Source organism: Epinephelus fuscoguttatus, linkage group LG14, assembly GCF_011397635.1.
Source record: "Epinephelus fuscoguttatus linkage group LG14, E.fuscoguttatus.final_Chr_v1".
Lineage (NCBI taxonomy): Eukaryota > Metazoa > Chordata > Actinopteri > Perciformes > Serranidae > Epinephelus > Epinephelus fuscoguttatus.
Window position 1 is genome coordinate 21,003,755 of NC_064765.1, and position 25,417 is coordinate 21,029,171.

At 39.7% G+C, this 25,417-nt stretch overlaps 1 protein-coding gene across 3 annotated transcripts in view; it reads left to right on the forward strand.

Annotated features, from left to right (window-relative positions):
• Window positions 1–2,991: 2,991 nt before the first annotated feature.
• The window catches only part of ltk (leukocyte receptor tyrosine kinase), an 84,439-nt gene continuing 62,013 nt past the window's right edge, over window positions 2,992–25,417 (forward strand). For all 3 annotated transcript variants that reach the window (XM_049595724.1, XM_049595725.1, XM_049595726.1), the window contains exon 1: window positions 2,992–3,262. In XM_049595724.1, coding sequence (XP_049451681.1) covers window positions 3,211–3,262 — 52 coding nt within the window. In that variant the 5' untranslated portion in view covers window positions 2,992–3,210. The remainder of the gene's footprint in view (window positions 3,263–25,417) is intronic.

Here is a 25,417-nt window from a genome sequence, read left to right on the forward strand (position 1 = left end):
TACACCTAGCTGAAATGAATACAGTCTAATATAACATTCCTGCAATCTGTTACTTAGCATACCCTTACTGATATAAAGGTTTGGACAAATTAACAGAAACACCTCTCTGTATAATAATATCATTATGATAGCATTAGATGTCATCTATTAAATTAATAATCAATCAATTTGAGTCTTTTTTTTAAATTCTCAGATTTCAGCCTCTTAAATGTGAATATTTTCTGGTTTCTCTGCTCCTCTGTGACTGTAAACTGAATATCTTTGGATGGTAGGCAAAACATGACATTTGAGAACGCCATCTTGGGCTCTGGGAAACATTGATTTTCTCAGGGCTGCTGTGAAACTGCGTCAACCCATGGCACCAAAAAAGTTTGTCTTGGCTGTGTGGGTACAATAGACAAACAAGAAAGGACAGCAGAGAGGAGACCCACACACCAATACAGCTGGGCTGGACAGCCACAGAAAGCTCAAAGATCAATGCAAAAGAAAAGTCAATTTATTCAGGGACATCTGTGCACAAAAAAGAAGGGCGCTCAATGTGCAAAAAAATAATAAAACCATCTATAAAAACAGCAGCAAACTTTTGAGTCCTTGACTATCATCTGTGCTCTGATAAGAGTCTAGGACTGAAAATGATCATACAGTTCAATCATCAATCTCCCAAACACTTTGGACAAAAACTGAACATCAAAAGCTAAAAGAAGGTGGGATTGCTTGCAGCACTGTTGTATCAGACTGAATTAGTTTTAACAAGGCGTACCTCATTAAACTAATAGTTACCTAATAAAATGGCAACTGAGTACTTATTAGATAAGGATTTAACACTCTGAAAAGGCCCTTTAAAATGATATGTTCTTTTACCTTTATACTTAAAAGTAAAAGAACATATTTGAAATGTATGACATGCAGCAAATGGCCACATGCTGCAATCAAGCCCGCAGCTGCTGCAGCTGGGACATTGCCTTCATACTGTATGTGGGTGCCTGCTCTATCCACTGAGCCACCAGGTGCCCCAGTGTGTGCTGCTTTTCAAGGGTGTGGAAGAATCCTACAGGCAAGGCAAGAGTCATTCACACAATGGAACAGGCTAAGGAGTGTCATTAACTCTCGGCAGACTGAGGGGGTTTCAGTTAGTGTGATAATTTTGGCACTCTTTAATTTTGTTGTACAATTTGAACAAATGTAGGCAGTATTTTCAGAGTCACATAACTTTAAAGAATATATTTCTGGATTTTACTTATAAAAAAAGAAACAGGTAGGCACTTAGTGTGGCGCTTAGAGCTCCATCACTGCTATGAATGATTCATTTAAAAACTTTTATGTTTTATCTTAATCACAGCAGGGGCGAGTCTAGGATCAGAGGTTTAGGGGTGCTGAGCACCCAGAGAGCTGCCCGGCGAGGCAACATAAATTTTACTGTTTTGTACATTTTAACTTAATTTCATTCCCACATTTGTGAAAGAAAAGCACAACACTTTCTGGGAAAGTCTGTGACTAAACCATCAAATCTGATAAAGGTTATTTAAATGCTGAGCCACAGCAAAAGAGGAATGGATTGGAATCATAAAAAAAACATATCGTAACCCTAATTTCTGGGGGAGGATAACTCATTTTGACACAGCAGCTCCTCAACATATGCATAAACAGTATGTATGTTTCTGGAGTAAACCAGCCCCCTATAGTGAGTACCAAAAATACCAAAAATGGACCTTGGGGTTATTTTTTGGACTTTTATTTGAAATGCAATGCACAACATGTAACATTAACACATTTACAGTAATTGACTTTTTCAATGTTTGTCTCTGCCTTTTTCCTTCTTGTCTGTATTATATAATACAAATACATAAATAAAAATACACTTCAAAAAAAGAAAAGTGCTTGGAATCTACAAAATAATAATAATAACAAATACACACAATAGGAGTTATAATGTTAATGGACATCCAGTCAGTTAGCTAGTCAGTAGCACCTTGGCTTTAATATTAACACATGCACATGACCCAACAGCTAGCTTCTCTCATTCCAATTCAAACAGAGGACAGTGGTACTGACCACCTGTAACGTTTCCTAGCTAGAAAAAATGTCAGCTAACTCCTACCTAACAACATAAACAGTGACCTACGATTAAATGCAGCAAAAATGAGGACTGGTAATGATAATAATGTGTTGGTACTGAGTGGTAGAAGTTAAGAAATGTGCCAAAGCATAAAATGTGAGGTTTCTGTCAGTATTTTTTTATGCTTTTATGATAAATCCTGGAGATATTAATCCAAATAAATGACATATTTATCTATATTCTGCTGAGGCACAGATTTCATTGAAGAAGCCCTGCCTTCACTTCAATTTTGGGAACTTTATGCCTGCACACATGCATCCATGATAATTCTCTGAAGGTAGGGCTCTGTCCTTGGTAGAATTTGAAGGAGGCGGGATTTGATGACGTAGCGTCCTTGAAATTCAGCCATTTTAGGATCTTTCCTTGACCTTGAGAAACACCCAGGGAATTTAGGGCTTCTCCACTAGAATATTTTATGCATCAAACTTGTTTCAAGTATCAAGTTTTTTTCCACGTCAGTTTATGGTTGAAGTGTACTAAATTTTGTAGAAATTAAAACCTGTAACTGTAAAGCTTTTATTGAGGGGAACATGTCCCCTGCATCCCCCTCGAAATCTACACCTCTGCCACTTTTACTTCACTCAAAGATCTGAATAATTCCTTCAACACTGTATAATAATTATCTCTGGCCTCTGCTCTTTGTTGTAATGATTCATCTTTATTCTTCATGGACAAGCTGGAGTCTGCATGTGCAGCCGGAGCATAAAGACAAAACTCTTTTGAGAGCAAAAAGTGGAGAGTGCAACCTAAGAAAATGAATGTCTTTAGGACCAGGAGCCTTTATGAGTAGTGACTAACAGAGAGAGAGAGAGAGAGAGAGAGAGAGAGAGAGAGAGAGAGAGAGAGAGCAGGGGGAGTAAAGGGAGGGAGAAAGAGAGTGGGGTTGTCGTCACTGGGAGCTGCAGCAGCATCAGCATCACCGGAATGAGTAACAGTGCGCAACTTGGAGAAACAACAACACTGTCCGTAGGAGCGCGCGCGTCTGTGTCCGTTTACTGTGAGCTTCACGAGCCTGTGTGTGACCGTATTCATGAGGAGGTAAAGGTGCCAAAAACTACACGGACTCTCTGTGGACCTGCCGAAAAACGGGAGCCATGGATTATATAAAAATCTACAACACTTTTCTCTCCATCTTCATGTTGATAAGTAAGTACTGTAATCCACTTTCACCATTGTTACCCTACTTGTTTCTGTAGCTAAGGCAGGAGGAAATGTGAAACCACACTGAAACTTTTCCCTTTTTCAGTCCTGTATACTTTATTTTCTTTTTAAACGATTAATTAAACCAATTTGCCAACCATACACAGGTCTCTATTAAAATACAGCGCAAAATTTAACCAACTCTCCAGAAATATGGGTTAGTTTCCGGCCGTTAGCTTACAGTATGCTAACGGTCGGAGTTGGTTAATTGTAGCAGTGATGTAACATAAACAGTAGGTGGCGCAGATTCTTCCGTCAGACGCCATTATATAATTGCAGAAGAAGACACCGCTCCAGCTAAATTAGATTGTGGAAATAAAACAATTGTGGCATTTATGTTTGTTTTATTATTAATTTGAGGAGATTTAATGTCTCCTCATCGCTCCACATATATCTAATGTTTTCGTCTGCTGCCATTTTTCATCTCTTCAGTGAACCGGAAGTTGCCGTGGACAGTTAGCCATTAAGTTTTATTTGTTTATTTTTTGATTTTTATTTTTCAATTTATTATTTTTATCTACAGTCACAAAGGCAACCACATATGACATTGGAATACAGACTACAGTATTAATATAACTGAGCAAATGACAAAATACATAATAAAAGACAAAAAAAAGAACAAATATTTATAAAGACATTTGGCCTTTCCAATTTAATAACTTTAACATATTTTTTCATATGGAATTATCTCATTTAGAAATGCAAGAAATATTGGGCTAGTATTCAAAAAGAGACATTTATGCATAAAACATTTTGCCTAAATAATTAATCCCAAACTCTATTTTCTCCTCCAGTTTGTATTTTCATGATTCAGAAGCATAATAAGTCAACCAGTATTGAAAAAATTCCCATAAAGTCCTAGTTAAATTACAAGAGAGGACAAGATGCTCTAAGGCTGTAATGTGTAAGTTACAGAATGTACAAATACCCAAATCCAAATTAAACCTTTCGCGTCAGAAGTCATTGCACGTGTAAATGTCAGTATTTTAAAGTGAACGTCTTTTAGCCTCTGGTGGAATTGACAAAGAGAGGTATTTGGTTCTTATTTTAACTGTCAAATTACTGCTGTATATGTGGTCAGCCGTTAAGTCACTTACTTCGGTTGGCTAACTTTTTGGCATTTTGCTTTTATCGATACAATAACCTCAGCCAAGTGTAAAAATCCTCTTTTGAAATATCTTCTACTCATTTTTTATGGCATCTCCTCTTTTTTCTATGCACAAACTGAAATGGGCATGAAAGTATGGTTTGCTTGATGCAAACACAAATTAATTAGGCGAGCTGCTGCTGCTCTGCTGCAACTCCCTTACTGTTCCCTGTGTCACTCCAGTGAAAAGGGACCACTAGTTGAGTATGTAGTCAGCTAATTACTCTGATCCTGTTGCAGTTTGATTTCATCTCTCTGAGTGCCTGTGAGTACACAGTGACTCTCTCATTCCCAAGCACACATCCAGAGGTGTTTTCACATCCACTTTGAAAAACGGCATCAGTCATATTCTCTTGAGGCACACTTGATGGAATTTGATTTACATTCATTTACACTGCAGCACAACCACAAGGCTTGGCAAGATACAGGCTCTGCAACTGTTCTCATAAGAGTTAGTGGGGTTTGCAGAAAAAGAATGTTGTACAATTGTTTTAGTTTTTATAGAGGAAACCATGACCTTTCACTACATACGTTAATGTATCAGTGAAGCAGGTTTAATAGTCAGATGTATTTCAGTCAACTTGTGACAGAAAAACCCATGCATGAACAGTTATCACACATTTTCCATTGAATGCAAATTACGTCGTTTGCCGAAAGAAAATGTTTATTTATGCTTCCTGCTTGCCACATCCTGCCAGGGTTAATGTTATATGAACGGAGTGAGTGTTTATATGACCGGCAGAGGCACAAGGGCATAAAAATTATGATGAGCTCACTCAGACTCACTGAGCTGGCTCATTGGCATCACTGTGACTTCATCTGGCTTTAAATGTTCCCATGGAGCACATTAGTTCACCTTTTACACGTTAAGGCCTGATTTGGATCATGCCTCATGCCAGTGCTTTTTTTTTTTCCTTCAAGAAACTGCCTGGTAAATGTATGTAGTATGTGCTGTTACACACAGGCTTCTCCCTTCTAATGTGGTACCACCTGCTTTGCACCCATGGTCTTGTATCTGTGGAATATGTGCTTCATACCAGAGGCTTTCCCAACAAGGTGGCAGTAAATTCCTTATCTCACATATCTTCAGCAACACCACCTTTTCTTTTATTAAAGAGAAAGGAGCAGTGCGTATCTTGGCTTGTCCCCTCTTTGGCTTCAGCAGCCACGGAGGCTGCACCAGTTTAAGTGGCTCTTACTGCAGTCAATCTCTGTGACAGGAGAAAACCCAGCGTGAGCTTTGCCAAAACTCGCAGTATTATGTCAGACCCCCCTCCCTCTCTGATCCTGAGTCGTCTTCAGCATGCAGCCTAGTTTAGCAGCAAGTGGGATAGCTTTGCTTTATTCTGAAAGAAGAGAGCATGTGGCTCCTTTTGTGGTTCATTTCAGTCCTTTGGAAGTGGCAGAATGCTCTGCAACATCACTTTCAGCAGTATTTAGTGCTTGCTTGCTGATAGCACTCTTTGTGTGGTACAAAAAAAACCCTGTAAATGCAATGCAAGACTTTGGCCTGTTGTTTACATTTTGGAGTCTGATGTTGTACGGTAGAAACACTGGCGTTGTTACCATTGCTGTTTTAGACTCTGTTAACTATTCCCTTCGTCCCTCCTCCCCTCGCAGCTTTGCCAAATGCCAAATAGCATCTTTCAAAATGGCACAGATGGGAGCACAGCCAGAATGCAGCTATGCTATTAGTCATTAAAGTAATAATCTCAAAGATTTTTATTTGAATAAATGTACGTTAGGTCACTATTTTCTAGCAGAATGAGGTAACACAATGGTGACTGAGCTTAAGGCCCACTGATGAAGCCCTTGCATTTGCAGTTTTATTAACTGGGTGTCTCGTGGCGACATTCCCGAGAAAAATAACAAGCAGCGCACAGTCATCAATATTCTGCTCTCATACATACACACATACCCAATGTCTATGCTGTGGTAACCTTTTCATATTGCCAGCTGCAGGGCTTATAAAAGGAGTTGAAATGAATAAATTCACCAGCCTCGTTTTAGGTCTCAAGACCTTTATTTACAGAGGTGGGGCAAACGACACAACATGAAAATGCAGAATACTTGCCTGCATCAAAACTAGTCATACCGGCAGCAACAGGTCTGCCCTTGTTATGACGTTGTGATGTGACATCCATTTTGCACAATGTAACTGGTTAGTGCCTTCTATGTAGTGTGACAGCTCAGAACATTTGAACTTGTTCTAGGGATGTACCAACTTTGAAATTCTGGGTCAGTGTTTAAAATAAAAATCTGGCCGCTGATACCGATACTGATGTTTTTATGTTGTTTATTTTTTATTTATACCCCCTTTTGTGCCAGGTAAACAAAGAAATCGACGCTACAACTGTTTTAAAGTAATTAAACCCTTCATTGCACTACCTTTGAATGAGAACAAATTCAATCACAAAAATGTATGAAACAGCTGTCGTTAATGAATTTAAAACATAAATTTTAAGGTCAAGAAAGTCATACTTTGTGGTAAAACTGTAGAGATATAAGCTTTTGAAAAAAAACGTAATTAGAAAAACTACACAGGAGGCGGTCGCGTATGTGACGTCATAGCTTTCGCTCGCTTCCTGCAGCTTGGAGTGACTGCAACCTGGCACAAAACACGCAGACATCTTCAATCATAAATCGATTAATCATAAAACAGTGGAATTTCAGCGGGGAGGCCAAGCTGCAGGAAGTGAGCGAAAGCTATGATGTCATATACGCGACCTCCTCCTGTGTACTCTTGAGTCTTTCTAATTAAAAAGCTTATATCTCAACAGTTTTACCACAAAGTATGACTTTCTTGACCTTAAAATTTATGTTTTAAATTCATTAACAACATATTTAGATTTCATTTCGCAACTCAAACAGGAACAAAAGATAATATTGCTCTCCCCATTCACTGCCATTCATATTTTTTCCGATCTAAGGTCCCATGAGCTCTACTGGAAGGAGCGTGACTTCGGCACTCTATGCAACGTCTGTGTGCTCTTTGTTGCGTCCACTGGCTGCTTAAAGCTATCTTGAACTAGCTCTCCTCATGCCAATTTTAACATGGATTCGTTCAAAAATTAGCATTACCAGGGAAACAATAGGGAATGTCCTCTGATGCGACTATAGTGAGTTTACCACATCCTTTCGTCTTGAATGGGAAGATCTCTTTTCGTCCCAAACATTGTTTGTTGCTGGCCGCTACCAGCCATCTCGTCACACAGTGAGATCACAGAGCCCATTTGCCAAACAGTCACTGTAGTCTTCTTGTACTGGCTCATTTATTTAAATTTGTGGCAGTTAATCTCAAGCCCTGCTTTTTTAACCTGCGTAAAATTGATATGATAGAACAAAAAAATATTGGCCGTTGCCATCGGTAAATGTCATCTTATTTGCAATAGGCTGATGGTAGTCAACAAGGCAAATATGGGCTGATAGCAATGTTCAGCCAGTAAACTGATGCATCCCTACCTTATTCTGAGAAAAAAAAAACAAAAACAAATGATGTCGCTTGTGAGGAACCTGGTGCTAAATCATGTGCGGTCCTGATTTTAGGTCAGGGTTTCGTTTGTAACAGAGTAGCTCCCTCGCTGTGATCTATTGAAAGTCAGCCCTTGTTCCAAACTTTTGTCCCCTCCTCCACTCCAAAAACAAAAAAAAGACTAATTCCAAATGAAAAAGTATCCATGGTAAAACAAAATTTGAGAAATATATTGACGTTCACATTAACTGCATGAAAATAAATGAATAATGCCCCTGGTGTGTAAAGGCCTCTGCCAACAAACACACGGAAACGGAGATCTTTGAGCGTCTAACTTCAAGAGAAAGTGCTTTTTTCACAATCAGATGCCTCTGCTAATTCAAAAAAGGATTTTGAAATAATGCTTTTGATATGATGAAACAATTTTAAATATGCAAGAAGGATAGAGTACAAAGACACCAAATCCACCCTGTCATTCTGTCTGTGCTATATACGTTTACATTTTACTACCCTGCTTCCTGTCCGTAACAAAAAACAGATGAATTACATCCTTAGATTTCCATTTAGGCCCCTGTTGTGATTTGACTTCAGCTTTTAATGTTATTGAAGATATTGGCAGACTGCAACAGAGACTTACATAAACGGATTTGGGGTTACTTCAGTACTTTATTACTAATTCATACTGAAACCAACAAGGCTCTTAGTTAATGACTGCAGAGGTATGACTGCAATGATAATGTACGCTTTAGAAGTCACTCTGGCACAGGTAATAACTGCAGATGATTTTGTTTTGATTGTTGACTGATCAGCTGTGACTCAAACAGCATTAACTGTGTGTGTTTATGTGCATGCAGTGTTAATGGAAACTAATCATTTGTGTTTATTTTGTACCTCTCAGTTCCCATGTGGCTCTGTAAATGGGAAAAAAGTCTGATCTGCACTTAATCAGTAGAGTTTGAATCTCATTAGTGTAGGCAGTCAGAGTCAGCTTGCCACTTTAGCGATTTTATTTAAACCAGCGTGGACCTTTAGGGTTAATATAAACTCACCTCAACATGTATGTGCTGCTTAATGTCGTTTAAGTCAGTGTAATCCCGTTGGTTTAATATAAGTATGAAATTCACCCTGACGTTAAGAGGCATAAACGGTAATGTGTGCAACTTGATCCTTTTTTTTGAGATCAAACGAAACATTAAAGGTTGACCCAAGAGTAGCTGGGTGAAGACGTAAATTGATTAGTCCGAGCCTCCAACATGGTCGGGAATTAGGCGCTATCTCAGCAGTCAGATATCGTGCTGGTTTTAATATGATCCCTCATTTCAGCTTTTCCTCAGAGGTGCAAACTTCATCACTTTTGCATTCATTCATTTTTCTTTTTCCTGCAACACGTCTCATTTTCATGGTCTGTCTCCTCTCAGGATTTCTTTGGCAGGCTTTCAGGGCAGACTTCATCTTTTGAGACTGTCTTGCTTTTTTATAGCTCTTTGTGCGATTGTTTTTCACCTTCACAACCAGCAACAGTCGATAACACAAAGAGACATACAGTGTTTCCTCCTGTGTCCATGTAATAAAGCTGCCGGATTAGAGTCTCATGTCTGTTGCTCAGGTGTTAGTTACAGTATGATCATGTATCTGCAGTCGACTAAAAGAGAGACAGCAGATCAAAGCTGGGCCTTAGGGGCGTCACTCTGCTGCCTGGATAACAGACAACAGCCAGCTGTGTGTCTCTCATGTTCAAGGGCGACCATTGGTCGGGGCAAAGCCAGTCAAATGCTTTTCATTATTTTTTAATCCACTCACCAAAAACAACAGGGAAAGAAAAACAGATAGATAATGATAGGCAAGAGAGGCAAAGTCAGGGAGTAACACTTAGAGATAAAATGCAACATCAAGCTGACCATTGGCAAGAATGAGATGTTAGAGTTGGCATTAAATGTTAAAGCTGCACTCCCCCCCAGAAGCAATACTGAGACGAAACTGGAGCAGAAAAGGAACAATGATGTCACTGATTCTGCTTTGTGTAAAGGAATTAAAGTGTCAGGTTATCACAGTTCATTGATATAACAATTACATGTGGCATTAAAGCTATATCCATTCTCCTTTTGTCATGCATATTTGAAGATTTTATCGGTCGAATGATTGCGCTTCTCTTTCTTAAAGGGTTAGTTCAAATTAGGGGTGTTAGATTTGGTTAATTTTGCTTTCAGGAGCCTGACACCCATTAACCACTAGCTTATCAGTCAATTTAAGAAAAAAACCCAACTTGACATCCAATACAAGAGACCTTTTTTTAGTCCAGTGCTCCATTGACTCTGTGTGGTTTAGTGTCCCTATCCGTTTAGAGGTGGTGAAATTTTGTGATGCTTCATTAATGTGTGGAAACATAGTGCCCACAGCCCACCCTGCGGTCTCCTTTGGATAGGTAGCCTTTACCAGTGTGCACAGTGCAGCACTCAGGTAGGAGTTATGTAAGAAAATGTTTTACCTTATATTTTTAGCTTGATCTTGTTCTTCTGATTAAGTTACAAACTATTTAACATTGATTAAAGATCCCTTTGTGTAATTGTTGGAGCTACTCATCCAAGAAGACAATCGCAAAGAAGATTCATTGACCCCACATGTGAATTTGATTATCCAGAAACCTCCTCCACTGCAGACAGAGATATTACAATTGCAGAGATGCTGAGAGGATTAGGGCAGACTGAATCACACGGCATTGTTAATTATCCTGTCCAGACCTGTTGATGAGCCCAGCCCACAACCCAATGTTTTAGCCAAGCCTTTGAAAGTAATACTATAAAAATCTTGTTCTTAGAGTTCATCTTCAGATGGAATTCTGCACCCTCGTTGAAAACTTCTGTCTCTACTGCACAGTGAAACTCATCTGAACCAGCCATAGAATTGGACCTGAAAGAATTTTTCTCCAATAGAGTTAGATAGCAGCACAGCTTATCCGGCAAGTACACTGGTTTTGCTGTCCCGGTGGCTGGATGGTGTTGCAATAGAAACATGGTTGCCACCCTGTGGAGCTACAAAACCCCTTGAGCATTGTTAGCTATGTTGACATCACTAGCAATGCTGACACTGATAATGGTGCTAACAGTGATAACATAATTAACAATTAAATGGATTATGTAGCTCAAAATTGAGCTGCTTACTTACTGGGGCAAACCTTGTAGACCGAGGTTGAGCAAACTGCTTCCACAGCAATGCCGTTGGGCCGGGCAATGTTACTAGCAGCACTTGTCGAATGAGCGGCGCCACTAGCTAACTCCCACCAGACCCAGTGTGGTGACCACTGCAGTGAACTGAAGAGTAGCAAAACAAACCCATAGACTTACATGTGTAACCAGTCAAAAATATTCTCAGTGATTAACTCATAAAAAGTCATCCCTAGTCCAAATACCAAGCCGCCTGCCATTAGTGGAGATCTGTGTACACCCACCTCCATCTGCTCATAAAGCAGCAGGGTTAAAAACACAGATCATGTTTTTGATTCTTAAGCACCTTACAGATAATAAGCTTCAGACACAGGGCAGATCGCAATTATCTTATGAACAGATTTAACTGTAACAGGATGTCTCATTTTCAGAAAGACTGAAGTGAATTGTAAAACCAGTTCGGGAAAATTGTTATTCATTAAAGCTCAGATTGAGCCAATCTGTCAAACCTGGGTTTTCATCAGGTGACTTGAAACTGTATTGCGATAGGGCTGTGTATTGGCAAGAATCTGGCGATGCAAAACATATCACGATAAAGGGGTTAAGATTCTGTATGTTGTGATACTGGTAGCGAGGCGATATATATTGCAATTTTCTTTTCCCTGACATTTTAGGAAAACCGTGTAAACGTGAAAACGCTAACTTTTTATGCATTGAGAACAGAGGGATCTGCAGTCGTACTTCTCATATTTGCACTCCTTGTGATATCCAGCATTGTAGCACTACTTTATGTGCAATCTGAGCAAAGCAAATAACATTTAAGTTGAAAAAAATCAAAGTATTTGCCGGATTCTTTAGATAATTAAAAATAATAAAATTTGTAAGCATTTAAAATCGTTTTTGAGGTTACGGTTGCAAAAAACATAATAATGCGATGCTCAGGTGTATTGATATTTTCTTACACCCCCTGATTGTAAACAGCGATTCAAAGACAAAATCAGATGGCAACTGATTTTCCCTCCCAGAATCTGTCTCTGTGGATGCACTTAGTGAGATAGTATGCGAGAAAAATGTGCTTATTTCTATAAACAAGCAGTTAGCGTGAGGAAAAAATGTGTTTATAACCACAGGTGGCCATTAATGACAAACACATTTAGTGTTTTCCAGTATAATTTAGCATGAAGGTTGATGATGACAGTCCTCTTCACAGCCCAGCTGACAGCTGTACAGATGCTAATGGATGACCTGTTGCTCTGACCCTGGATCTGTTTGTAGAAACAAAAATATGTCAAGTAGAGTTGAAATGATTGTTGATTAATCGATTAGTTGATTAACAGAAACAAAAATCTGCCGCCTTTTTTCTATAATCAGCTCTAAATTTTTGCCATTTTTCAATAATAAATAATTAAATATATAAATGGGTTATCAACAGTTAACTATTCTTCAGCTATTGAAGACATTACCTTAGACGTTAAGAAATTATTAATTGGCCTAATTTGTATAACTGTTATGCAATTTCATAGTTTACAGTCGCTGATAAATCTTTTAACAAATACTTATATGTGCTGACTGCACAACCACATTATAGTGTGTCATAAATGTTCACGCACTGCTTAAAAATGTTAAGTAGGGTGGTGAAAGGAAAGTGTTAAATTATTTCCTGTTAAGAAAATCAGTCTCATGCTCAGATAGATAGTACGTATTATGTAAGTGTCAATAGTTAACGATGTGTCATTTATGTGTACGGAAACAGCTGAGGACAGGAATGTTGTTCATTATACAGACCACAAACTAAGCTTTGGTGGCGGATAACTTCGGAGTGACTCGACTTTGTTGAATGAAAACAGGCCGCTGTCTGAGGAAGTAAAAGGACAAAACAGAACAACAGCATCAGAGCTTCATGGACTCGAGGTCACATGTTAATTTATCACAACACTTTGATGTTTTGCTGCATTCTGGTCGGTTTGGTGACCGGGTTTAGACTCTTACGCAGCAGCATCCTGACTCATGGCTAAAGTAAAGATTTAGCAAGAATAATAAAGTATCTTTAAGTCTGTGGTAGATAATGATTAACAGGCAACAACCGAGACAGCGAAAAACCCAACCAGCTATTATTCTCTGTGTCACTTTATCAAGGAAGTCAGGAACAGAGTGACTCTTTTAGTGCTCATTTGGCAAATTTTCGCTCCAACAGACAAACATTTTACTAGGAAGCATTTAAATATATTTGGCCTTGTGTTTTAAAATCTCTGCATATTGCTTTGAACACTACTTTAGCACACTGTCAGAGAGAATCTGTCTTAAATTGCTAGGCAGCAGATATTCATTCAAGTCCGCTAGAACACAGCGAGTGAGTCATGCAGGAGACGGCGCTGACTCTGGTCCGTCACTGTAATTTTTTGGCCTAATTTATGCCTTGATGCTGAAGCGAAAGACAGATTATGAGTGAAGTGTGTGCACTGCTGTTTGATCTCTGTGAAGGAGGGTCAGCACACCAGCGCATTCGGACTGAGTGGGAGTTGGACTTTGTGGTTACAGATGAGAAGGGTTGCCTCAGTCCCTTCAGTCCCCTGCCTTGTCAGTATGTTAACCAGAGTACTGACACCATTAGAATTAATTAAGTGCTTGAGGGCACAGCAATAATTTGTACATCAAAAATGCTTTGCGTAATACAAATGTTTATTCATGTATGGTCTCGCTGTGTCAAGTAAATGCAATTCACATAAATTTTAATTTTCATTGAAGGCAGAGTCAGTATTTTTTTAAACATCTACCGTACACTTGAGGCTACATTCATGTAGTATCTGGAGAATTTGATGCCGTGGATGTAGGGCTGGGTGATATGGACAAAAATTTATATCTCAGTATTTTCAGGCTGAAGACACAAAACTATCACATGAGTATAAAAGTATCAAGTAGGTCGAAATCCAAGTAGTTTGAAACAATAAAAAATCTTTTTGGGGGGAATTCAAAAGTAGTTTTCCGTGGCCTTTCAAATGAATCTAGTACTAGAAAAGGATTTAAATATTCTTGTTTATGTAGGAGTATAGAGACACTTTGTCCGAATTATGTATGTCTTGTGTATGAAACGTCTATGTTGTCGCCGCATTTATTAAAAGAGATCTGTCGCCTGCATCCACGCACTGTCTCTATGTCACAAAATAAACTACTGAGAAGAATGGCACGGCACCATGATCCACCTCACACACAAACAAACGCTCACCTGACACAATCTCGCAGCTCTGTCTCCCACACATGCAGCGCAGCGCTGGATTGCACGTGTGCTACTGCAGTAATTTTATCTCACAGGCTGATTTAGCGTAGCACTTGTAGCATATAGACCAATGTCGAGAGAGGTTGAGAGAGGAGAGATATCGTCTAGCCCTACGTGGATAACAAACGACAAAATAAGTTGGTTCTCTTTGCCTTCCAACATGACAAACATTAGCCTAGCTTTCCTTAATTTCGGGCCCCAGAGCCATTACAAATAGTGTTGCAAATATTGCCATACATCCTTTTCTGATCTTCTTCCACTAAAGGGAATGGGAATTACAGAGTATCAATAGAGAGCTTGATATAGCGTTGGAGGCAGGGCCCCGTTCATTCCTATGAAAGTCGCTCAGTGGTGCATGAAGCCAAATAAGTTTGATTTCTGCGTTTAAAAGTACCCATATCTTCCACATCAATGGGCCCATAGAGCAGGGGCAGTAGGGCTGCAACTAACGATTATTTTCATTGTCGACTAATCTGTCAATTATTTCTTTGATTAGTCGAGTAATCGTTTCATATTTAACAAACAGACCTGAGAATGCTACTAATCTTCTCATATCAATCACAGCAAAAAAATAAGTGTAGATCTAAAAATGTCCACCTTTTTCTTTCATGTTTGGTTTTGGTTTCTCGTCTTCTTTTAAAGCTATCATAAGGTAATGCTTCTTCCACCAATGATCCAGCCTGACAGCCATCAATACTTGCATGGCTAGAGGTTCTTGTCAGGAAAAGTTTTTAAGTGGTTCAACAAATCACCATTTTTTATAAATAAAGACAGCCACACTGTAGCTGTTCCAAAAGGATGATTAAGTACGTTTTCTGGACAGATTTGCCGTTTCAAACCCAGAACAGGTTTTTGTTGCTGTTTCAGGTTACACCAGATAACTCAATAAACCCACATCCTGAACAGTGTTTTACTCCAAATTTAGCATTAAATGAATTCATGACAGCAAAACATAACATCTGAAAACAATGATAACTTTGAAGTTGTTGCTGTCTAGTGCTGGGTCCAGTATTAAATAACTGGCCAATCCATTTGAGAGTGATACCAGATAACAGTCTTGATTGTTGCTTGAGTTTGTTCATTTTATTTTGTGGATTGTAAAATTATGTGGAGCAAAAGGCGAATTCGTTCCTGCATGGATAGTGACATGCACATTCTTGTGACTCAAGTTGTATCAGCTTGATTTATGACAAGGATGTTCCACACAAACATGACAAATGCCAAAACACATCACATTAATGTAGTGAAAGCTTTTCACCATCACCATCAAGCTTTTAGGCAGTACGGCACTCATCACAGTCACATGTTCTGTTAGCATGTCAGCTACCTCGTCCCAAGTCACCTTGAATTAAAATGCTTATTGGCTTATGTGTATGTGGCGTTTTATCTTCATATTTGTAACTGGTTGTCGGTGAAAACAGACGTGGTGTGTCTGAAAGTCTGGTTATCTTTGATAAAGGACCGTCTGAGAAGAAACTGCATACCGATAGGATATACTAGTTAACTGAAGCCAAGCTGCAACCAATTAAATCATAAATTGAGTTATGGGACTTAATTCTTTTGGAAATACCAACAGCCTGATTCACTGCACATGAATGGGTCATCAGAAGTGTCTGTGATGCAGGCAGACGTTCAAGGGTCTCTGCAAAGATGCGCATAGTGCGAGGTGGACGTGCACAGTCGTAATCTAGTTCTAATCAAAGGTCTGATATAATGGACCTTTGTCTCTGTTGGGAAATGAAGATCAGTTTGTCTAGACAGAGCTGAGTGCGTATGAAGAAGTAGCTTTAGTTTTTTTTTTTTTTTCCCCCACAGTTTCATTCTTGGATGTCAGAGTAAGAAGGCACCCTACTGAAAACTGTGCAAAAAATGATTCCCATCTGAAATTCTATTTAAATTCATTGTCTAAGAACAGGGGAATGTTTTGAGAAAAAACTGTTTTGAAATGTCCAGAAAGAAGATGAATTTTATTTTCCTTGAATAGTGTAATTTGCTTTTCTACTGTGTTTCTTTAGCTGCTCCATTTATCACCAGTTTAATCCATTACCTTTTTCTGCATGTTGGAGCTGACTTGGTTCGTGCGAACAGATTTTTTCCACTTCATTTTTGAGTTTAAAAACCATGACTCTGAAGTGTTTTGAGTCTTAAAGTTGTCATTTGTCTTCACTTGAAGAATTTTTACAGACTTTAATGTAAAGTTCTGCACTTTCCTAAACCAGCCTGTCTGTGGGATATAAATGTAGGAGTTGTGTAAGAGCAGCCCTGTGTGAAATGAGCAAAAGGAACATAAAACTTCAGAATAAGAAAGCTCAGTTGTTTCTAAGTGAAACTTTTTGCTGCCTCGCCACAAAAAAAACTAACAGATGTACGTATGTCTGTGTGATTCAACTTTAACTGATAAAAACATGATGTGACAATCGGTGCCCTAGAGGTGAAGACTGTAGCTAAGCTCTGGAGAAGCTCACTGGACGTGTGACGATTGGCTGGCTGTATGTTGCTCTTGCAGGACATTATTATGACAATATCACACATGCTCCTGTGGTGTAGTCAGTGTTACTGGTGCATGCTGCTGCCAGGGTAAAAAGATGTGGCATATCAACTCTAACTAGCCTTGTCAGAAAATGGATCAACATCGGGTGCAGAGTCCTGTGAGGCAAACTCTGGGCTTTTTTGAGATGCATGCAAAGATTTTTTTGTTTGATGTAGAGTCTTACAACAATTCACCCAAACAACAAAGCAGGCATATGTTAGTGCATGATCCAAGTCTTCATCAAAACATGGCATTTTCAGCCTGTAGGTTGTTGTTTCCCCTAGCACAAGGGATTTGGAAATAGTAACACAAACATTGTGAAGAGGAGGGAGAACATCTAAATTAGCCAACCAATGCAAGACTTATAGTCACAGTCTACATCCAGTTTTCACCTTTTAGAGAATGTAATCTAATTCTTTTCTGTACTTTTTAATCTCATAAATTATAGGCTTTGGTTATATCTATAATAATTCAGTTCTCATCTAACACTGTTCATGCTTCGGTAAAAGTTTAGAGGAAACACACAGGTTCAGTGAAAGCCAGACGATTGAATACTGTAACTGTGAACATGACCCTGAGCAAAGGCAGAGTATTTTGCTTCAATTTCCAGTACTGATGAAGGCTGTCAACAATTGTTCCCAAGCTGCTGAAATGTACAGTAGGAAGTTCCGAGTCGTGCTGGTATGTACAAACAGTTTCCAAATATGTCTGTGTGTGTGTGTGTGTGTGTGTGTGTGTGTGTATCTGGAGCTTAACAAATCATATTTTGGGAAGTCAGAGCAGTGTTTGCTTCTTTTGGACGGGCCTCTACACGCACACAGGAGCACAAACATATTTTGCGGTTTTTGACAGGTTGAGTGATGTAATTGAATAAATGAATTGTGAACTGAAATGATGATTGTAATATACAGTTCCAGTTTCCTTATATAAATCATTTCTGACAAATTAACTGAACTGTAACCTTATTTTTAGGTCCCCAAAGCATCATGACTATCATTTACATTACTATTTTGTTGTAAAGACATGAAGGGAGATCTGTGCTGTTACACATTAAATGGAAATACATATTTTTGTTTCCAGTTTTCCATTACACCAGTGTATAAGATGTCTTCCAGGACCCCACTGGCTTATTCGTGACCCCACGGGGTTCAGACCCCAAGAACTGGAAACCCTAGGACAGAGGGTGCACACTAAAAAATCATTGGTTTCAACAAGCTTTGTACATCCATCATCCACCCCACAACAACCTCCATGGATACATTCAGCAGAAACCAAGGTTTCTCACACATTCATATATTTATGGTGGCCCATCATGATAGAAACAGTTGCCGCCAAGTTTTGATTTCTATTTTTGGAGCTGGACTGTCCATTAGGAGTGCTGTTGGAATATATATACCGTTCTGTTACTTGCAAGTGTACTCTTGGCACAGATGGAGCAGCAGAACGTCAGGCACAGTGAAAGTGCAACTTAAAGGTAGGATCTGGAGGATTTTCAAACAAAACAACCGCTTCTGGGCGGAGATTTCCCCAGCCAATGAGAGAACGCAGGTGCGTCCACTAAAATACGTCCACTAAAGGGCATTTTTTGTCACACAGATAGGCTCGGATTGTTAGTATAATTATCCGACAACATAACGGAAAGGCGACATGAATGTCTGTGTTTACCTTTAGTTGGATTCCTCTGCCTGTTGCAATTTTAGTATATATGCTATATAAGTAACACTACTCCCTCTCTCCTCGTCCGCCCCTTCAATTTCAATGAGCTCTGTATCCGTGTACGTCCGTGTACTCCGTGCTCAGATAAATACGGGTGGTCATCAAATTCGCGTTTGTTTGTAAGGTCATTCCAGCGGTAACTTCCTGCAACAACTCAAATCTTGCGAGACGTGAGATTGCTGCCACAACGAACATGTCCGAATTTTTTTTTTTTTTTTAAGATTATTATTTATTGGCTTTTTTTTGCCTTTATTGACAGGACAGAGGGTGAAATGGGGAGACAGAGAGAGAGTGGGGACTGACATGCAGCAAAGGGCCGCGAGCCGGATTCAAACCCGGGGCTGCTGCAGTGAGGCAATGCCTCTGTACATGGGGCGCCGGCACTATCCACTACGCTACCGACGCCCCGCATGTCCGAATTTTTACCCGATTTTGACCAACTGGATCTGGATTAGCCATTTAAATTTGATGACCACCTGTATTTGTTTGAACACGGAGTACATAGATGTACACGGATGCAGAGCTCATTGAAACTGAAGAGCAGACAAGGAGAGAGAGGGAGCAGCAACAGACAGAGGAACATGTCCAAATCCAGCTGAAGGTAAACACAGACGTTCATTTCTCCTTTCTGTTATGTTGTCGGATAATACTACAATCCGAGCCTATCTGTGTGGGAAAAAAAAATGCATTTTTGTGGACGTATTTTGACGTTGTTTGACGCTGTCTGAGTGCCCTGTTATTTAATATAGGCTCACAGGCTGCAGGCAGGTCAGCCCTAGCTTCGTACTGGAGAAATGTCAAATGTTGAACATCCTATCACTCATTTAGACAAAAGTAGATCGGAAAATAGGGCCCAGGTTGAAAAAAACATTAGTTCTCCTTTAACCATTCATTGCGCTGGATCTAAAAGTTTGCCTCTGCAGCAGCTGCTCCTCTCATCTATCTAATCTGATTGGCTCTGATCTGATCGACTTATCAAATACCCACCCATGGCTCAAACTCCACAAGCTACTGCTGAGGAGAAATGAACTCATAAAGAGTTCCCCCTGTGCTGCACTCACAGACCCACAAAAACCTCAAAATTTAGAGAGGGGACACAGACTGATATACAAGGAGGTGCTCCAACCCCCAACTAACACCACACAGTTTATAATTCTGTGCGAAACACTGAGCACTTTATCAAAACTAAGGCAGGCAGCGATTACGTTTTTCACCACAGTGTAACTGGAAAAACAAAAGAGTAATATCTAAACATTATTTCAAGTAGACAGGGTTGGGTTTACGGTTATACAAACAAAACTGACTTGAATGAAGGTTTTCTTTTTCCAAATGCTACACTTGACTAAGTCCTCTAAATTGTTACTCATTTTCAAACCAGTACATTTTGTGACATAAACAAAACAGAAATAGACAAAAGGAAAACAGCTCAAAATTATGACTGGCTTATTTTCCGGACTTTTGTCTTGTGTAACAGCCGGTATTGGCCCTCAGACCTAATTCACTTATAACAAATAACTTGCAGTAAGCATGTACGGGAATTCAATTAGATAATTTTGAACCACATCGATCCCAGAGAGGAAATTTAATTTAGACTATATTATTATTTTGCCATAAAAGACATATGGTTTGAGGTCAAACAGGAGAGCAGAGACATGTAATTGAGCTTACAACTAGTAACTGAAAAATATGTTCCTGGAAATATGTTATTTCTCCATTAACTTAATTGTTAATGTGATTTGCACCAAAGCACTTTTTGGAACCATCATGGTTTGGGTGCTTTTTTGTTATTGTTAGTTACATAAGCATCATGACCCAGATGTTGCAGTACTGACATTCACTTTCTTATTTAATATATTTATACACAAAGGAAAGAGATGCCTGTATTAACCATTGACTTACCATCAGTTTGACCTAAAACAATATCAGAGATGAAATGACCAGTCAGTTAATTGATTCGTCATTCGGCAAAGAGTAAATCAGCATTTAGAATTTATTATTGGACATATATCAAATTTTCTCAGATCACAGCTTCTCAAATCAAAAAACAGTGATGCTTTTCTTTGTTATGTATAATATCTGAATATCTTTGGAATTTAGAGTGTTGGTCGGACATCGCTTCGGGCTCTGGGCTATATTATATTAATTTTCACTATTTTCATTCACAGATAAATTATATTATTATTATTTATCATACGATGAATTAATTAACTGATGAAATTATTGCCGCATAAATTGATAATGAAAATAAATGTCTGTAAAAAAGTCTGTATGACCTGTGTCTCAGCCCGTGAAAGTAGTTTGGTGAAGAGCAGATTTGGGATAAAAACTCTTACAGAGAGCTGAAGTTGCACCTCCTTTAAGCCTCTTTCTCTCTTTCTTAAATGTATTTTTTCAGAAGGTATTTATTTTATCTTTCTTTCCAAAGAACTGAAACATTATACTCTGATTTTCATTAAAACTTAAACTACTGCTTCAGGCAGTAGCAGTACTTGTGGGGTCTTAGTACCACTTTATAGCTCTACATGTTATGTCAACATTTAGATGTTGAAACAGCATTAGTTACATTTGGTCTAGCATGAAATGAACCCAGCTGTTTTTAAAAAACATCCCGTGTGAGCCTTGTTTCAAAGCCTAGACACAAGATTACATTCCTGTTTAAGGGACATGGAAACAGACATAAATTTGAAATTGTTTTTCCAGTGACAGATTAAGTGAAGCTCTTCAGTTTGTGACCAGCAGAGTCATTTGTTAGGTGCAATTATCCAGGCTCTGTCACTGCCAGAGCTTTGTGGAGATCTGCTGGTTTTTTTGTTTTTTTTTTTAATTAATTTTCTTCCCTCTGCTAAATGGTATCTGGGTAATGATAGTCTTTTGATTTTTAACAGGATCCATGTGCACTGATTTAGAACGCTGTAAAAGCGCAAGCCACCGCCGCTCCACGCTGGGCTCCAGTAGTTCAGAGTGGACTCACCCCTCCCCCCCCCCCGCGCACTTGATACACAAACATGGCAGCGAGCGGGGAAGAACTCCTTCTCAAGAAAGGGAAAGAGTTCTTCAGCGCTTTTGTGTGTTCACCTGTGTGTGTGTGTGTGTGTGTGTGTGTGTGTGTGTGTGTGTGTGTGTGTGTGTGTGTGTGTGCACGCGCGCGCGCATCAGGGCCAAACTCCACCATGCGACACAGAGAGCAGAGGAGGATTTTAGATGCGCACCGTGTAGGGACAGAAATGACATGCCGTTGTGTAAATAAGATGAATAAGTGTTACCAACGCCAAGCTGGCAGACCCCCGAACCGTAGTAAAGGGACCTCCGAAGACCATTAGCTCCTTTAGCTTGTGTTAGCTCGTTGTGGTAACAACACATAAACAACAGGACTTCGTCTGCGTTAAAGAACGGCACTTTATTTTCAGCACTGCAGGGATGATGCACAGCCTCTGTCATCAGTGTCTGACTTTTACATAGAGGGAAATAACTCAAAAACAGCATGCAGAACTGCGTAGGCTTCTTCACTGTGGCTGCTCGATGTAAACAACATAGCACATGCCTCACTTTTTTCCTGGGGCGCATCCGTCTGACGTCACACACCACACCCGGCGCGCTAACATCTCATACCTCCTACATCAACTACACACAAACACAGCTCCACACACACACACACACACACACACACAAGCCACACACATCAGGCTCAGCCTGTAACATAAGGCTATTTAGTTTGTTTAATAAAAGGACAAGGTATAGACCTGTTCTATAGGAAAGGTAACCTTAAATGACTTCTGTTGTGATCCAATATGACGGTAGGGGAAACACTGCCGTATGATAAGAAAGGGGTCCAGTGGAAAGCAATCACAGATATGGTGCCCATATATAGGCTACTGTGGAAAAGCTGGGGTTTATTCACATGCTGAAAGTTTTGGACCCCAGATATGTGCTACCAGGCCGCAAATATTTATTTTTTTTAACTAGGAGGGGAATATATATATATATATATATATATATATATATATATATGGCGTAGGTGTCAAGTAATAGTTGGGGAGCATGATCAGGGCTGAGTCATCGAGGAAAACAGTCCTTTCTCACGGCCAGTAAAAGCTGGGAAAGTGCAGTTTTTAAACTCGCATAAAAGACACTAATAGATTCACTACAGCTATAACTAATTGAACTTACCATAATGTCAGAACCCTACAGCCATTAAGGCCATGATGCAGCAGACCAGCATGTTTTCTCAAATTCCATGCACGATTCAAGACAGTACAGCAGTGCTTACGTGACTCAATGCTATTAGCCATTGTTTTGACAATGTGCTTAAACATTATCACGCAGGGGTTTGCAGCCTCAAGAATTACAGGTCCTTGGAGGCCCACAACGTATTCACCAGTGGCTAAACAATCTAACGCTGTTTGGATAAAGCATCACATCCAGTTTTTTTTGTTTTACCAGAAACGACCATGAAATCCAAACCCATTACATTGCATTTGAATAAACAGTGTATAGAGCCAGAATGCTTTCACATGAATTAAGAGTTTATTTTAAAGGAGCTATATGTAAGAAATCTACAGCAAATAGTCGTAAAATCATCCTAATATGTCACAGAGACTAAGGAATAATGTTAATATAACATACTGATGTCAAGGACAACAATAGTACAGCCAGAATATTCGCATTTTAAAAACATTTTTACAGTCCGCAAATCATGTTTATGTTTTGAATTTGTGTTTTGGCCTGTTGCGCCACCCACCACCGTCTACCAGTCACACAGTCAGTAGAGTCTCAGCATCAGTTACAGTTACGACTGAACTACAGCAGCACGGCAAGCAGCGTTAGCAGTGTCCCGGTACACAGCATTAGCAGCCTGCTCCTCCTCAGCTGTATCCCGGCAGCAGCATTAGCAGTAGAGAAGCCGGACTTGCTCGAATGGTCTGCTGGAAAACCGAAGATCAAGGACGCGGCAACGCTGCCCTGCCACGGCAGCTGCCCGTGGGCAAACAAATCAGTCTCCAGTGTGCCGCTGTCCAGTAACCTCGAATCTGTAGGGGACTGACAGTCTGAGCCTGTCAGTGGCAAAAGACAAGCACTTTTAATAGATGTAAATAGATGGTGCGAAAATGCCCCATATTGCAGCCCGGCAGTTGCTCTCACTCAATATTGGACCAGTATAAAAAAAACATTATTCCCTTTAGTCACTAAGACACAAAAACACAGGAAAATGTGGCCAGGTTGAAAAATACACTTTAACTCTGGATTTTTAAGTTTGTTTGATGTACAAAGAGCCACACAGCAAGTCCTCGCATTGTCGGAAATGCTTTGTTTTCCTCCCATGGTGTAAAAAGATGTGACATTTTGTAGGCATTTCTAAAAATACCAACTGTATCTACAGAGCCACAAAGTCTGTACAGGGAGGAAGTTGGTGTGAATAGATGGGTCGGCAAAATGTCAGATTTATTACGTGAGGCTGATGTTAATTTTCAGAGCACACTGTCCTTCCCTTTAACCTTAACCATGTGGTTATCATTGTAACCATGACAGTGAGGGTCCCCTAATTTTAACAAAGACCTGCAGCCAATCAGAGCAGTGAAACATGTCATAGAGCTGAGCAACGACCAATTGTAAACAGACTACAGCATCCAGAGATTTGCTGTGATGTTGTAGCATCAGTGTTTGAAATACTGCTTCAGTAGAAAGTTCAGCAGCAGCCATCTTTTTTTTTATTTTTATTTTTTTTTTAAATAATGGCACTCCTGTTTAATAAGCTATAGTTTAATGCTCACCATAGTGTCCCCAGCGTAAGGGTGCGTGAGACAAACATGACGTCATCACAGACTTTGCATTAAGTGTGATGGCTCTGCAAGTTGTCAGATATCATATCAGACTTACTCCACGTTGGATAAATGGTTGTGATTGAGCCGACCAGGACCAGATTAGCTGGGCCACACACTTTCTTAGCGGGAGAAGGACCAAGCTCATCTGCCAGAGCAAGTAAAACATGAGCTTGCATCATTTTTGTGCCTCATTTTAACCAAACCTTTACCAGAAAAAAATGGAACTGCAGTCAAGGAAAACCTGGAAAAGCAAAGGAATTCCACAATATCATTTTCCAGGCCTGGAAAAGTCATGGAATTAGTAACATTTGAAAGTTTGTAAAAGTAATGGAATTTTGTGCTGCTCCTTGGCGGGTTGATATTGATCCTACTTTTTACTGATTTATGAAAGGCACTGCCTCTTCTCAGACTCCTTAATGATACCCTCCTGTAGACTCTGTAATTTCCTGTCAAAGCACCAGACAAATAACTGCAGCGTGAGTCATAGCTAATTTGATATACTGCAAACATTGTCAGAACTACTGTAAGTATTCCACCTGGATAACTGTGTACAAATTGTCGTGTGTTTTTCTGTGGCCTGCTCGGCTAATGGGCGTCCTCTGATTCTGTGCAAACATAACAGGTTTCTGTGAACCTGTTTGTTACTGTTTATCTGTCTCGCAGCCTGGCGCTTCCCTCCGTGTCTTCCTCTCTTTACAACGAGCTCCACTGAAAACAATTTGTGAATGATTCACTGCATATAAAAGTGCAGCATCCACCCATGTACGCACTCTGGCCTCAGTAGCTCTGGTAAATGGCAACAATAATGCGAGCGCTAGTTAATGCTGTAATTTTATAGTCCGTTTTACGTCACCTCAGTATCACTGTTGCGCCATCTGTTTCCCAAAAAAGCACTGCCCTTATCCTTTGCCACCAGTTGTTGTTCATTTAGAGGTTTCCCCAGCTGGTTTTAAGACACCTCATTGAGAAAGCTTTTCTGCTG